At 48.8% G+C, this 15,090-nt stretch overlaps 1 protein-coding gene across 2 annotated transcripts in view; it reads left to right on the forward strand.

The window, feature by feature from the left end:
• ADGRD1 (adhesion G protein-coupled receptor D1) overlaps positions 1–15,090 on the forward strand; it is a 185,927-nt gene that overhangs the window by 122,260 nt on the left and 48,577 nt on the right. For both annotated transcript variants that reach the window (XM_024256382.2, XM_024256383.2), the window contains one exon: positions 7,463–7,586. In XM_024256382.2, coding sequence (XP_024112150.2) covers positions 7,463–7,586 — 124 coding nt within the window. The remainder of the gene's footprint in view (positions 1–7,462; positions 7,587–15,090) is intronic.

Genomic DNA, 15,090 nt, shown 5'->3' on the forward strand with positions numbered 1-15,090 from the left:
AGGGGCCTGCTGTTGCATGATGTGTCTGGACAAAGCCTCTGAATGCCCAGGGCAACTTTCAAGTCGGTGCAGCAGTTGCTCGGGGGAGCTGGAGGATGCTGTCCATTGAGGCAGGCCCTATAGCCCTGGCTGTCCCCCTCGAGGGTCTTGGAGCAGCTGAGGAAGGGGGTTGGGGGAGTGGCTTCTGACTGGCCACGTTGGCATTTTCCTGTTTGAAACCTTGCCGACTCCATGGCAGCAGGCTGACCATCAGGCCTGCCTAAAACTGAGGCCTCAGCCTCTGCCACTTGGGCCCCAACCGAGACGTCCTCCCCAGCATCTCCCATGTCCACCCATCACACCTGTCACGTGCAGTCTCCTCCCGCCCTCCCAGCCCCTGCCCCATCTTGCCTCCTCAGCTCACCTGCCCGATGTCTGGGAGATCTCCCACCATCACTCTGATCACAATTCTCTTCCAGACGTGACCCCACCGTGAGTGGCTCCCACAGTCAGAGCGGTGTTGAGAACTCAGCTCCCGGCAGGGCCGGGGAGTGGAGGGAGGGGTGGGGCTCCCGGATCCTCAGCTGCTGCTCAGCTGTGGCCCTTGGGGCTTGTTCCTTGTGGGATGCAGGTTGCAGGTCCTGTGTTGCCAGGTCATCAGTTTTCATGTCTGGATTTTGTTTTTGTTTTTGTTTTTTTGAGACAGGGTCTCACTCTGTCACCCAGGCTGGAGTGCAGTGGTGTGATCTTAGCTCACTATAGTCTCAAACTCCTGGGCTCAAGTAATCCTTCCGCCTCAGCCTCTCAAAGTGCTGAGACTACAGGTGTGAGCCACTGTGCCTGGCTGTGACTAGATTATTATATGAACTTTCCCAATGTTTAAAACACTGCACAGGCAGCTGGAACACTTCTGGGACATCCAGTTCACACCCTGACTAGTGGCCCATCACCCTACATGTTGTCAGGGCTCCCCATCACCCAGGCATCTTCCTGTGCCTGGACTCACTTCCCCAGCTCCCTCCTCCTGCTGCTTCAGGGCAGGATCCACACAGGCTGTGCTGCCTCTGCTGGTACGGTCCCTGTCAGAGAAAGCGTCTCTGCTCCCTGCACCCAGAGGGCCAGGAGATTGCAAGACGCTGAGCTGGGGATGCAGCAGTGGGTCGGCATAATCCCCCTTTATTTCTGTTCTGTGAACAGCGAGGAAAATGCAGCCCAGCTCCTGTCACCTCCAGCAAACACTGCTTACATTTTTGTTCCCTGGGATGCCTCATTCTGGCTATGGCCGTCGGCGTCTGGCTATGACCATTGGTGTCATGCCTCTGCAATGTGGATGGATGCTCTGTCATTTCAGTGATTTTGCCCTGGTCAGGCTCAGCAGGTTGCAGCTCTTTTTCCTTTATTTGTAAATTGCGAAAATTTGGAAGCACATGCTCCTAGAAATATTTATCCCAATTCCGGGGCACTGTTTGGAGAAAAAAATTATGACTCCAAAACGGGATGGGGTTTGGTAAGAACTAAATTGGCATGTTGCTTCTTATTTTTGAAGGAATTTTAAGAACAGAGAAAAGTATGGAGAATAATATAACAAATGCAGGTACCCATTGCCCCAAGTTTATAATTATTAGCATGTTTATATTTTTGTATTTTTAAGAATGAAACAACTAAAACATCGCAGATGAAGTTAACGAACCCTCCACCTCCTTCTGTTCTTTTTCCTCAATTCCCAGAGGCAGCTACCATCATGAATATAGTATCTGTATCCTTCCTGTCCATTGTGTAATTATTACTTATTATTATATAATTGATATTCAGAAAAATCCACACTTGCAGATAATTGTACAGTTCTGTGAGTTTTGACAAATGAATACAGTTGTGCAACCACTGTAATCAGGATTAGAACAATCCATCACCCTCAAAGATGCCTCCGTGTCTGTTTGCAGTCATCCCTTCCTCTCACATCCAGCTCCTGCAAGCACTGATTTGTCTTCTGCTCCTATATAGTTTTGCTTTTGCCAGAGTGTGCATAAATGGAATCATGGCACAGGCAGCCTTTTGGAGTCTAGCCTCTTTAATTTTGCATAATGTGTTGAGCGTCACCACACGTGTGTTGTTGGATGTATCAACATCTCATTTTCACATTTCACTGCTGAGGGGGTGTTCCATTACATGGATGTACCATAGTTTATTTATCTTCTTCCGAGTAGAGGAACATTTGAGTAGTTTTCAGAGTGGGATCATTATGATTAAAGCTGGAAGTTTTACCAGCTTTGCTTTCCTGGGATAAACGACACTTGGTCATGATGTATTATCTTTTTGTATACAGCTAAATCTAATTGGCTACAGTTGTTGAGAATTTTTGTGTCTACATGCATGTCGGATATTGGTCTGCAGTTTTCTTTTTTTTTTTTTGTAATGTCTTTATTTTTATATCAAGGTACTGATACCTTCATAAAAGTTACATTTTGGGGTACACTTTGGAATAGTTTGTATAGAATTGATATTATTTCTTCCATTTTAGTAGAATTCACCATGAAGTCATCTGAGCCTTCGTTTTCAATGTTGGCATGTTTTCAACTACACATTCAGTTTCTTTTGTGGATGCAGGACTATGTAGGTCATCTACTTCTTTTTAAATAAGTTCTAGCAATTTATGGTTTTTTGAAATATTAATCAATTTCATCAAAGTTGTTTAATTTATAGGCACAGAGTTTTTTGTGGTATTCCGTTGTTAGCCTTTTTCATGCCTGAACGGTCTGTGGTGATGTTCCCATGTCACTTTTTTATCTATAATCTGTGTCTTCTTTTTTCTGAGTCACTCTTACTATATATAGGTTTCTTAATTTTATTGATATTTTTCCAAAGATATAACTTTTGACTTCATTGATTTTTCTCTCTTGTGTTTCTGTTGTCAGTTTCATTGACTTATCCTGTTTTTCTTTAATTTACTTCCTTCAGCTTTCTTTGAGTTTAATTTGCTCTTCATTTTAGAAGTTCTTAAAGTGTAGGTTTAGGTTATTGCTATGAAGTTTTATTATTTTCTAATATAAACATTTAATGCTATATTTTTTTCTGTAAGCACTGATTTAGCTGCATCCCACAAATTTTGATATGTTGTTTTTATTTTGATTAAATTTAAAATATTTTCTAATTTTCCTTGTGACTTCCTCATCAACCTATGTGTTATTTTGAAGTGTGTAGTTTAATTCCAAATAGTTGGGAATTTTCCAGAGAGCTTTCTGCTGTTGATTTGTAAATAGTTTTTTTATGATCAGAAAATATTCTTTGTATAATTTTAGTTCTTTTAAATTTGTTAAAAGTTTTTATGAGACCCCCATATATGTTCAGTCTTTGATGAAAGTCCCATGTGCACTTGAAAAAAAGTGTATTCTTAGTGGAGTGTTCTATAAATGTCAATTACACCCAAGTTGATTGATAGTTATGATTAGGTCTTCTATATTCTTACTACTTTTCTGTCAACTTGTTCTGTCAATTAAAGAGAGAGGAGTGTGAATTCTCCAATTTTAGTGGTGGATTTATCTATGTCTACTCCTAGTTTTATTCTTTTTTTAATGTTTTTTGAGACAGAGTCTCGCTCTGTCACCCAGGCTGGAGTGCAGTGGCACAATCTTGGCTCACTGCAAGCTCCGCCTCCCAGGTTCACACCATTCTCCTGCCTCAGCCTTCCGAGTAGCTGGGACTACAGGCGCCTGCCACCACGCCCGGCTAATTTTTTGTATTTTTAGTAGAGACAGAGTTTCACCGTGTTAGCCAGGATGGTCTTGATCTCCTCCTGACCTCGTGATCCGCCCGCCTCGGCCTCCCAAAGTGCTGGGATTACAGGCGTGAGCCACTGCACCTGGCCTAGTTTTATGAATTTTTCTTTAATGAATTTTGAAGTTCTGTTATTAGGTGCATGTATGTTTAGGTTTGTTACGTCTTCTTGGAAAATTAGCCGTTTTATCATTACATAATGTCTCTCTTTACCCTGGGAAATATGCGTTACTTTGAAGTCTACTTAGTTTAATTTAGATAAAACTACTCTAGCTTTGTTGATTAGTGTTTGAGTGCTGTATCTTTTCCCATCATTTAACTTTTATCTTATTTATATATTTATATTTAAAGTGAGTTTCTTTTAGACTGCATGTAGCTGGGTCTTGTCTTTTCTTTAATCCAGTCCTGAAATTTCTGTTTTTAATTGACATGTTTAGACAGTTTATATTTCATGTAATCATTGATGTGGCTGGATTAAAACCTACCATTTTGCTAGATGTCTTCTAACTTTTCTATCTTTTTAAAATGTTATCTTTTTCTGACTTCATTTGGATTGTTGGATATCTTTTATGATGCTATTTTATCTCTACTATAAATGATTTCTAATTTATACATCCTTTTAAAAACTTTTTTGATAGTGGTTGACCTAAGCTTACAGTGTATATATGTTTAATTCATTCATGCCTGCCTTCAAATACTATGATATCATTCCAAATGTATTCTAAGACATTATAACAATAGGTTCACACTTCCTCCTGCCCGTTCTGTGTGCTGTTGTCGTACATTTCACCTTTACAGACACCATAAACACAATGCATTGCTAGTAATTTTTCCCCAGGACAATGAGTAATCTTCTAGAGCAGTTAAAATTAAGATAATAATAATTGCCTGTTTACCTTCACTTATTCCACTTCCAGCTATTCCATTTCTTTGTGTAGATTTTTGTCTAGTATCATACTCCTTTAACTCTTCTTGTAGTTCTGGTCCACTGGCAATAGATTCAGTTACCATTTGAAAAAGTATTCTCTTTTAGTCTTGAAAGATTTTCATTGGGCTTCCAATTCTGGACCGCTTTTTTTCTAGACTGATACTTTAAGAAATTATACAAGTAATATATCAATATATTATTTTGTTCAAAAGTAAAACATTATCGAAAAGCAAGTGTTCCCTTTAATCTTTACCTCTTATCCTGGTCTCCGCCCCTTCCCCAGTGATAACCACCGTGGGAGGGTTTTTTGTGGGTTTTTTCAATAATTTATACATAATTTATATTTATAATCGTAGGAAATATATGGTGTTGCTTAATTCAATGTTTCTTCCATCATTCCTCCACCTTTTGTTTCTGTGTTTTGCCTGTATGGACACACATGTTTTTTACCATATTTATGTATGTTACATTTTATTTATGCATGACTGAACATTTTTCTGTTTAGATGCAGACTTCCTGGGTCACAGGGCCATACATATCTTTAATGTTATTTGATACTGCTTCATCTGGCTTCCATAGCAGATTTATTTATGCACAAGCTGCAAGCCTGCCTCTTTGTTTTCGCTGAGTCCCCGGGAAGTAGATGTTCATTGATGCCACTTAAGGCTCTACTCCTCTGGCTAACTAGGTCATCGTCACACCTTTTCGGCTCCATCTGAGCAATGTGACTTTCATATTGTTTAGCTTACCCTTTGTGTAAGCAGAAGGGGCAGCTCATACCTATGGCTATGTTCACCTAATCCAATGCCTGTTAATGTTCAGGCCCCCCTTCAAATTGAAGTATGGTACTCATGCAGCCAATTGACAGACAAAGGCGCAATATATAACACAACAGCTGGTGTTTTCTAACTCCCTCCAAGGTCCTGGGAAAATTAGATCAAAAGGGGTGGGGAGGTAGAGGAGGAGGACGTGACCCCGTCTTTAAGTCCTATCAATTCTGAAGTTATTAATGGGGTTTTGCTCCTCTCAATTGGTACGTCTGAGTGGCTCTCGCTTTGTCCTCTGCTCTCTGCTAAATGCTGTCTCCCTCCCATAGAAGAGCAGATCATTAATCATGAAAATCACCACTGAGCTGCTGTCTGAGTCTCCGTCCTCAAACTCAGAGCCACTCCTGGGTCATGTCTGAAAGACCATCCCAGCCCCTCCCTCGGGCTCCGCATTGCCCAGGGCTAACGCAGGGTTACCATTGCCCGAGGCTGCTGGTGCGTGCTCCATCTGGTAGACTTGGCCAGAGAGGTGCAAGCTGGGGTCTTCATCGGTCATGCCATCGGACAGCCACAGTTCTCATCTGCCACATCCATGCTGACACCACAGTTGAAAGTGAATACAAAGCAAATACAAACTAGAGCCTTTTAATTTATTCGCCTTTATGAATGCTTTCCCCCAAGGGCCATTGCCTTTGGCTGAAGTAAGGATTTGTCTTTACTGATAACTTGAGGTTCCAACTTCAGGGAAGAACCATTTACATCTTTTTTTTTTTTTTAATTTGAAAATATAGAAGATGGGGTACAGTGGATCACGCCTGTAATCCTAGTACTTTGGGAGGCTGAGGCAGGAAGGTTGTTTTAGCCCAGGAGTTTGAGACCAGCCAGAGCAACATAGCAAGACTATATCTTTACAAAAATAAAAAGAAAAATATTAATTGGGCACGGTGGCATGCACCTGTAGTTCCAGCTACTTGGGAGGCTGAGGTGGGAGGATCGCGTGAGTGCAGGAGGTCAAGACTGCAGTGAGCTATGATCGCACCACTGTACTCCAGCCTGGGAAACAGATTGAGACCCTGTCTCAAAGCAAACAAACAAACAAAAAAGAAAATATAGAGAAATGTAGAGAAGAAAATGATATTCACCAATATTCACACCAACAGGATTAACCACAGTTAATTGAGAGCACGTTTGCTTCCAGTCATTTTTGTCTAGGTTTATATTTTACAAAGTTATGCAAGTAATAGATCCACACATTATTCACGTAAAAAGTAAAACATTATAAAAAAGCAAGGGTCTCCTTAGACCTTTACGTCTCATCCTGATCTCGCCAGTCTGTCTCTGGCGGTAACACTGTGGGGAGTTTCTGTGTGAGCGTTTTCTCTGTAGTCTCTGTGTCGGTCATAGCTGTGTTCGTGGGAAGTGTGTGGTGCTGTTGGCTCCACGGGCCTTGCGTCGTCGTTAGTCACTGTACGTTGTGTTTTGGTGTTTCATCCTTATCAGTACACATTGGTCAAGGATGTTCTTTATAACCGACGCAAGGTCTTTTATCATATTTCTGTCTTCCACACTGCACTCACCCATTTCCCCCGATGGGCGTTTAAGTTACTGTCACTCATGATTCAGTGACTGGGCTTGAATATGGTCCCTGGTGTGTGCTGCTGCCCGTTCTCTAGGCGCAGGGCTGTGGGCCGTGTGCATTTCATTTTGTGCTAGGCCTTGTCCAGGTGCTTTTCAGGGTGATTGTGCCGAAGCAGCTCCCCCTTCCCTGTCCCAGAGGGAGGGCCTTGCTTCCTGTGGCCTGACCAGCAGCAGACGCTCTCCAGCTCTCGCCAGGCTGATGGCCAGAATCTCTCCTCCCAACCCCCACACCACGGTCTGGGTGTGCATTCCTGGCGTGGCAGGCGTGGGCACCACCATGAGTTCACGGGGCCGTGTGTCATGGGGTGTGCTGCTCTCAGTCCCCTGCCTGCCAAGGGTGTGGCGCTACCTCCTCTGATCCTTTCTCCTGTGTCCTCAGCTCCGGAGAAGGGGTCTGGTCGAACCAGGGCTGTGCGCTCACGAGAGGAAACCTCACCTACTCCATCTGCCGCTGCACTCACCTCACCAACTTTGCCATCCTCATGCAGGTGGTCCCACTGGAGGTAAGAGCCAGGCCTCAGGGGTCCCGGGACCTGGGGGATGTGCCATGAGGCTGCAGGTGGGGGTGGGGGCATGCTTTGCCCTCCAGTGCCCACGGGCCCTGGGCACATTATTCCATGGGGCCCGTGTTTACAAACGGAATCCATTCTCTTGGCTTCTGTAGTCCAGGGCCCTGCGTGTATTGGGTGCCAGCAAATATCCGAGGAGCCCGTGATTGTGTAAGCCGAGTCCAGTGTGGTGTGCTTCCCACAGCAACACCCAGACTGCACCTGGGGGGAGTCCAAGGAGGGACCCCTCGTCCCTGCATCCATCCCTCTGGCAGATTCTCACTGGGCGCCTACTGTGAGCCGGTAGCTGGGGGCTCCGCTGTAAACAAGAAAAACAACACAATCCTGCTCTTGAGGAGTTTGTGTTCTAGTGGGAAAGACAGATAATAAACAAACCAGCAGATAAATTAGTCACTTTGAATCAGTGGAGGAAGAAAGTGGAAGAGAAAGCCCAGTAGAAGATGACCGCAGGGAACGGGGCTGTGTTCACGGAGCGGTGAGGAGAGGCATCTCCAGGACGTGGTGTCTGAATGGCCAGAGGAAGCTGATGTCTTGAAGGCCTGGGGAGAGAATGTTCTAGGCCAGGAAACAGCAAGTGCACAGGACAAGGGGCAGGAAGGGGCTTGGCATGGTTGTGGATGGAGCACTCTGAGCTCCAAGGCCCTGGGGAGGCGGGAGGCAGGGAGGAGCAGGCTCAGCTCCAGCATCCAGGCCTCAGGGAGGAGCATGAGTTTCATTCTAGATGCATAGGAAGGCTTTGGAGAGCTGTGCCCGAGAGCAGCTTTGTCTAAGCTACCCTGGGTCTGGGGTGGGGCGAGTAGACTCGCATGTAGGTGGAAACCAGGAGTGGAAGGAGGTGTTGCTGCTGACACTACGTACTGCACACCCACACTCACGTCTGTCGGCTGGGCTCACAGAAGGGCTGGTTTGGACAGCATAGATGTGGCTGCTCCGAGCCCGGCTGGGTTTGGCAGATGTGTTGGGAACTGGCGATCTGTTGGATGCTGGGCTGTAACCTGTGGCTGGCATTGGGCATCTTGGGGGCTGAGAGAGGGCCAGGCTGGAGGGTAAGTCAGACAGGGAAGCAGTGACGCCTCCAGTGTCTCCCGGACAGATTTGTCACGAGGCTCATCTTCTGTGCGGGGCCCTGGTCTTTTAGAGCCTCATGTGCTCATCTTGGCCACTCACTTCTGGAGGCTCGTCCCCAGTCTAGGGCTCTTCAGGGTGGTTTTGGGAAGAGTCAGGATGTCTCTGATCACAGCAGCTCCCGGGAAGGGGCACCAAGCTCAGGTGGTTCCCAGCAGGCACTTTGTCGCCAGGGCTTGAACACCCGTCCCTGCCTGGGTCACTGCCTGCCTCTGTGGTCATGTTTATCAAGGCCGTGGACAGGCGAAATCTACCTGAATCCACCAGCATCCGTAGCGTCTGCACTGGGCCAGAGGGTGATGCTGCCCCGCATGTCCTGAGTGGTTTTGTGTGGGTTTTGGGGGGGTTGAATGGGTTGGGCTTCCACTGTCCTGTTGACCAGGAGACAGAACTCTTCAAGGTGTAACGGAGGCAGAATCCCGGCTTCGCCTTCTCCCATCCTGGGAGACTTTTCCTATTCCAGAAAGAGGGCCCAGGAATGCAGCCTCCCAGGGTTGCTGTGGGAAGGACACGAGTTCACCGCGACACAGTCATAGGTCCAGTGCTCAGCCCAGGCACCCCTCACTCCCCAACAGAAACCACCAGCAAACCTGAGCCATGGGGTTCTGTGTGCAGAGGCCTGGTGGACCGCAGTTACTCTCAGATCAATGGAGACAGGGCCCTGGTGTTTGGAAGTGACTTGTAATGCTGCTGGGGCAGATGGAGATAACCTCATCTTTAAATTCCATGGAAAACAAAATGGCAGATGCTCCTGAGCTGCAGCCCCTCACAGGGCAAAAGAGACATGTGACACCAGCAGCCAACGTGATCCCGGCCTCACTGGCCGACGGGCTGCTGCTCACATGAGCGCATATGAGCCTCACTCTGCAGAAGACGCCGGAGGGAAACAGCTATTCCTGTTTCCAAAGAGAAGGCCCTTTCTTTTCACAAAATGCATGCTTGATGTCACACTGTGAATTACTTATGGAGACTGCAGAGAGATGTCCAAGCCATATTTTATTTTTATTAAATTAAATAAATTAATTTTTAGAGACAGGGTCTCACCCTGTTGCCCAGTCTGGAGTGCAGTGGTTCGATCATGGCTCCCTACAGCCTTGAACTCCTGGGCTCAGGCTGTCCTCCCAGCTCAGCCTCCCAGGTAGCTGGGACTATAGGCACATGCCACAACGCCTGGCTAATTTTAAATTTTTTCGTAGCAATGGGTTCTCACCATGTTCCTCAGGCTGGTCTTGAACTCCTGCCTTCAAGCAATCCTCCCACCTTAGCCTACGAAGTGCTGGGATTACAGGTGTGAGCCACTGCACCAGCTTTTTTGTGTGCATGTATTAGTTTTCTGTAGAGATGGGGCTTCACTTTGTGGCCCAAGCTCTGAGACATATCTGAAGTGGATAGGAGGGGGCACCACTCACCCTCGGGTCCCTCATGCACAGACACACACCTAGCATCCTAGACCTATGTGCTTTGGAGCCTGGACCCAGGAGCCCTTGGCGCTGCATGAGATGAAGTGTCAGGTGACAGGGGACCGGCAGCCTCCTCAGTAGCTTCCACGTTGTCGGGGTCCCCCAAGAAGGGCCGGCCGTGCAGCAGGTGGAACCGCCAAGCCCTTGCGTGCCGGGGCTTTCTGGCTCAGGGCCGTGGGGTTTGAGAGGTTCTGAAGGGGCGGCTCTGTCGTGAGGCTGGTGGGACCCAAGCCCACCCACTGCCTGCACCCTTCACTGGTAAATGTTGTGCAGGCAGGTGTGACCCGCCAGACAATCCTGAGGGGATGTTCCTTAAGGAGTGGTACCCCGAGAACAGCTGCCCAGCCAGTAACTGCCCCTTCCCAGTCCCCACGCCCCCCCATGCCTCCCCAGGGGCCCCTCTTCTCCTGGCCTGCAGACCCCGGGGCCTCCATGTGGAGGTGGGCCGTTCGCGACTGGGGAGAGCCATGACCTGGATCATTGGCGGCAATTTAAAGAAAATTAAACAGAATAAATGAAACCCACACCAGAGTGTGGTGAACGTAGAAACAGTTCCTGGGTTTAAATTTCTTGCCATGGACCAGGCCTCAGTCTGAGGAGCACCGTCCTCCGTGGACGGCCGTGATGCCTTCTGTCTCCTCCCACGGGCTCTGTTTCTCCTATCCCCTCCTGCCAGGGCCCGGCCCACAGGGCTCCCTTCAGGCTTCCCTCGTGGTGTCGTAGGGAGCAGCCCAGGGGAGAAGGCGCAGAGCTGCCCCCACGGAGAGCACCTGTTCGTTCCTGGAGATGGGCGGTCTGCACGGTGCTGTGGCTGCTCGTCTTACCAGCAGAGAAACTGAGCCCCAGAGAGAGGGGGCACTTGCTGGTGGTCCCCCGTTGTTCACCAGCATGTTATTGAATTACCGGTAGAGCCTGGGCTGTTGAGGTAGCACCCGGGCCATGGGGACCTGGCAGTGAGGATGCTGTGGCGCTCACAGAGACACAGCAAGTCAGTGCACACCACGTCCTGCCCCGTAAGGGCCATGCGGGAGGTCACGTAGGACGACTTGGGGATAATTAGGTGCTAAAACACAGTGCTGGTGATGCCGGTGCTCTTTTAAAGACGGAAGCCCAGGAGGGCCTGCCTGAGAAGGTGGCGGTGGATTCTACATCTCAGGGTGGAGAGGATGGAGCCTCCTGGCCCTGAGCAAGGACAGTCCAAGCAGAGGACAGGGCGGGGATAGAGGGCAAGGAGGGGGCAGCCAGGGGTGGTCCTCAGGGAGACGCCAGGGCTGAGGCAGGGGCTCCAGGCCCAGGGGTCGTGAGGGGCAGGAGGCAGGGAGCAGGAGAGGTGGCGGAGGCTGCTGCGGTGACTCAAGAACCGGCACCCTGCTGGTGTGGCGGGGGTGGAGGGGCAGGAGTGCCACTGCAGATGACCAGGGTTGCCCCATCTTTGACTAAGAAAGCCGGCGATCTCTTTCTCCCATGAAATCTGACTGTTAGAGGTGTCGTGTTATTACCTCTGAGCCATATGTGAGAGGTCATCTGTGTGCTGACCAGCCACCCGGGGTCTTGTGAAGATGCAGACCCCACATTCAGTGGGTCTGGGGTGGGGCCTGGCATCCTCGTTTCCGACAAGGCCCGGGTGGAATGAGGCCCCACCGGTCCCAGACCACCCTCTGAACAGACCCAGGCACAGGTGCCCAGTCTGCAAACATCAGCTCGCATTTCTGTTCATGTCCTGGGAGATGGCTGCAGCAATTGTTACCAAATCTGAGGACGGATAGTCTGGCCCCAAATACATGCTCATTGGCATGTGAAAAACTTCCCTTGTCCCAGGAGCTGAAGGGGGAATTGGAGAGACAGGTCTTCAGCCTGGAAGTGAGTGGAGAGAGAACCTGGAAGATTCAGAGACCGAAGAAACAGACCATGGCTTAAAAAGGAGCCCAGACCAAGGGCCAGTGGGCGGGGCTTCTGGACACAGGCATTGCCTTCAGGGAACGGGGAACATCTTCCTTCATGCACAGCTCTGCAGAGTGGGCACTGGCCCCACTGGCTGCCGGGAGCCATTTATTGAATGCTGGCTGGTGATTGCGGCCTTCACACAGCCGACCACCTGGGAGTAAGGGGAAAACAGTAACAGGCACCATTTCAGATGCTACCTGCCTGTAGATGCTCCTAACTGTTGGATACTCGCTGCAAGTGCTCCCTGCCGGTGGGTGCTCACTGCCTGGTAGTGCTCCTGGCCAGTGAGTGCTCCCTACTTGATGGGTGCTCCCTACCTGATGGGTGCTGCCTGCCAGTGTGTGCTCCCTGCCTGTGGGTGCTCCCTACCTGATGGTTGCTGCCTGCCAGTGTGTGCTCCCTGCCTGTAGGTGCTCCCAGCCAGTGAGTGCTCCCTACCTGAGTGTTCCCTGCCTGTGGATGCTCCCGGCCAGTGAGTGCTCCCTGCCTGGAAGGTGCTCCCTGCCTATGGGGGCTCCCTGCCTGTGGGTGCTCCCTGCCTCACTGGGGCTTGCATTCAGGCCTGCCCTCTCCTTCAGTCCACACCACACGAATGAGGTGGTGTCATGTGGCCATCACAGACAAGAGTCATAGGTGATTCCCTGAGGTCACATCAGGGGGCAGAGCCCAGCCTTGAGCCAAATCTCGAATGTTGGGGCTGTGTCCATGCTCTGGAGCACCAGATGCCTGGGAGCAGAGCCTCCTCCTCTGGATCCTCTATAGGCTGAGAACTAAAGCCCAGTGTGGCTTCCTTCTTGGCATGGCTAGAGAGAGGGGGAGTTACACTTTCAGCTGAAAACTGTGTTTGTGTGTGTTGTGTGTTTGTGGTAGAGGAAGGAAGGGAAGGGCCTGGTCCAGCGAGTAAAAAACCTGGAACAGAGACGACTTATGGGTCTCAATCCGTCACTGTTCCCTCTCGGTGACACTGGATTTCGACAGTCTGTGGGTGTCTTCATGGGAGCAAATCACATCTATTCATTGCCAGAAAAGGTTGATTTGAAAATAGTTTGAAATTATCCATGCTAAAAATGAACACTCTCGTCAACGTTAAAAAAAGTTAAGGCTGATATCATAAGTAGAAACCAAATTTGCAGCACACTTAGAGAATTAATAAAAATAGCACCAGTGACCTTATTTCTGGGACCTGGAGGCATGTCTTTCACAGGGCCCTGGGCTTGCACTGCTGGTCTTTGGGTTCCTGGTGCAGGCTGTCTGCTCAGGAGCTCACGTCCTCATCGTGTCCCTTCTCTCTCCGAGGTTTTCCCCTGGCTTTTCTCTATACCCGGCCTCCTCCTTGGTGGTGGTTTCAGGAAGCCCTCTTCCTCCTAAGTGGGCAGTGCCCTTTTTGTGGAAAGCCCATCAGACAACAGGGTTCACCTGAGTGAACTGGACCTAGCTGGGGTGGGCTCCAGGGCTGCTGTCCAGGGGAGGGAGACCCCAAAACGACACTCTGTCTTTGCATGCTGCTGTCAATGTGGTGATTAGGGCCCAGGCCCTGAGGGGCCATGTCAAGGCATCTGCTGATGGACGCTGAGATGGTTTCCAGCGTCTGGCAACTTCCAGTGGTTCCGGAGTGCATGACCCTGCACATGCTTCTTTAGAATACATTCCTGGCAGGTGAATCTTTGGGCAAAGGGCACAGGCATTTTGATTTTGAAAGACATTGCCGCATTGCACTCTGGGAACCGTGTACCAATTTATTCCTCCTCCAGCCGTGGGCAAGAATGGATAGCTTTGCTTTACATGTGAGTCACAGAAACATGGCGTCATCTCTGGGTGCTTCTAACTTCTCCTACTGAGTGCAGTTCAAGCAGGGGAACGAACCCCTGGGCTGTCCAGCAGATTTGCATCCAGACCCACCCTTCACCACCCCAACTGCTCCATTCCCCAGGCGTGCTTTCTGCACCTTTGAAATTAGCAACCCCAGATCCAGTAAGAACCCAGAGAAGGCAAGTTTTTCTTTTAATTGGATAAAATTATCCTAGAAAAGTAGGCCATTGGAACAGATAGAGAATTCATCCAGAACAGACCCTGTAACTTCTCAGTACACCCATGAGAATCTATGTCAGAGAATTAAAAGAATCAGCAAGTAAGATGACATAAAAAATTATAAAATCAGAATGTTTATATTATTTATAGTAGAAATAACGGAAGCATAAATAAACATAACACTAATGATTGCAAAAATTCTAATACATCCACGCTAAGGGAGATTATTCATCTCTATACTAAAAGAGGAATGATGAAGTCAGGGAACGCGGTGTAACTGTGAAAGAATGGGGTTGTCACGATGCCAGTGCATTTGCAGGGATTTCCAAGGTAACATTGTATGAAAAGGACAAGACGTAGACTAGGGTGATACATATCCCATTTTTGTAAAGCCACGCCAAAATCCAAAACACACCCCTATGCGTGGGTGTGTTTCTGTATATGTGTTTAAATATGCAACATTATATCTTGGTATGTGATTATCAGAAAGGCACGGCCGTGCATTCAAGGTTGTTAGTGGGCGGAGGCAGGAGGGAGCCACACAGGTGAGGCAGTGGCAGGAGCTGGGGAGAGAAAGGACTGTAAACACCAGCCTGTGGGCTCTGACCCAGGTGTGTATTTGTGTGGAATTGTGTGATATGATCCAATGAATAAAGTCAGCCAGCTGGAAGAGGTGTTTCTGAGGCCTGCTACCCAGGGGTGGTGTTTCACGTTCACCGCGCCTTCCGGATGCCCAGGCGCTGAGACACGCCCATGCCCGTGTTTGCTGTGTGAATGAGGGTACGGAGGAGCGAGTCTGTTCCACAAGGGCAGAGGAACTTAGGGAAAGAGATGTGTTCTCCTTGGAGGCCAGAATGCCACATGCATGCTGGTTTAGTCGG

This window comes from Pongo abelii, chromosome 10, assembly GCF_028885655.2.
Source record: "Pongo abelii isolate AG06213 chromosome 10, NHGRI_mPonAbe1-v2.0_pri, whole genome shotgun sequence".
NCBI lineage: Eukaryota > Metazoa > Chordata > Mammalia > Primates > Hominidae > Pongo > Pongo abelii.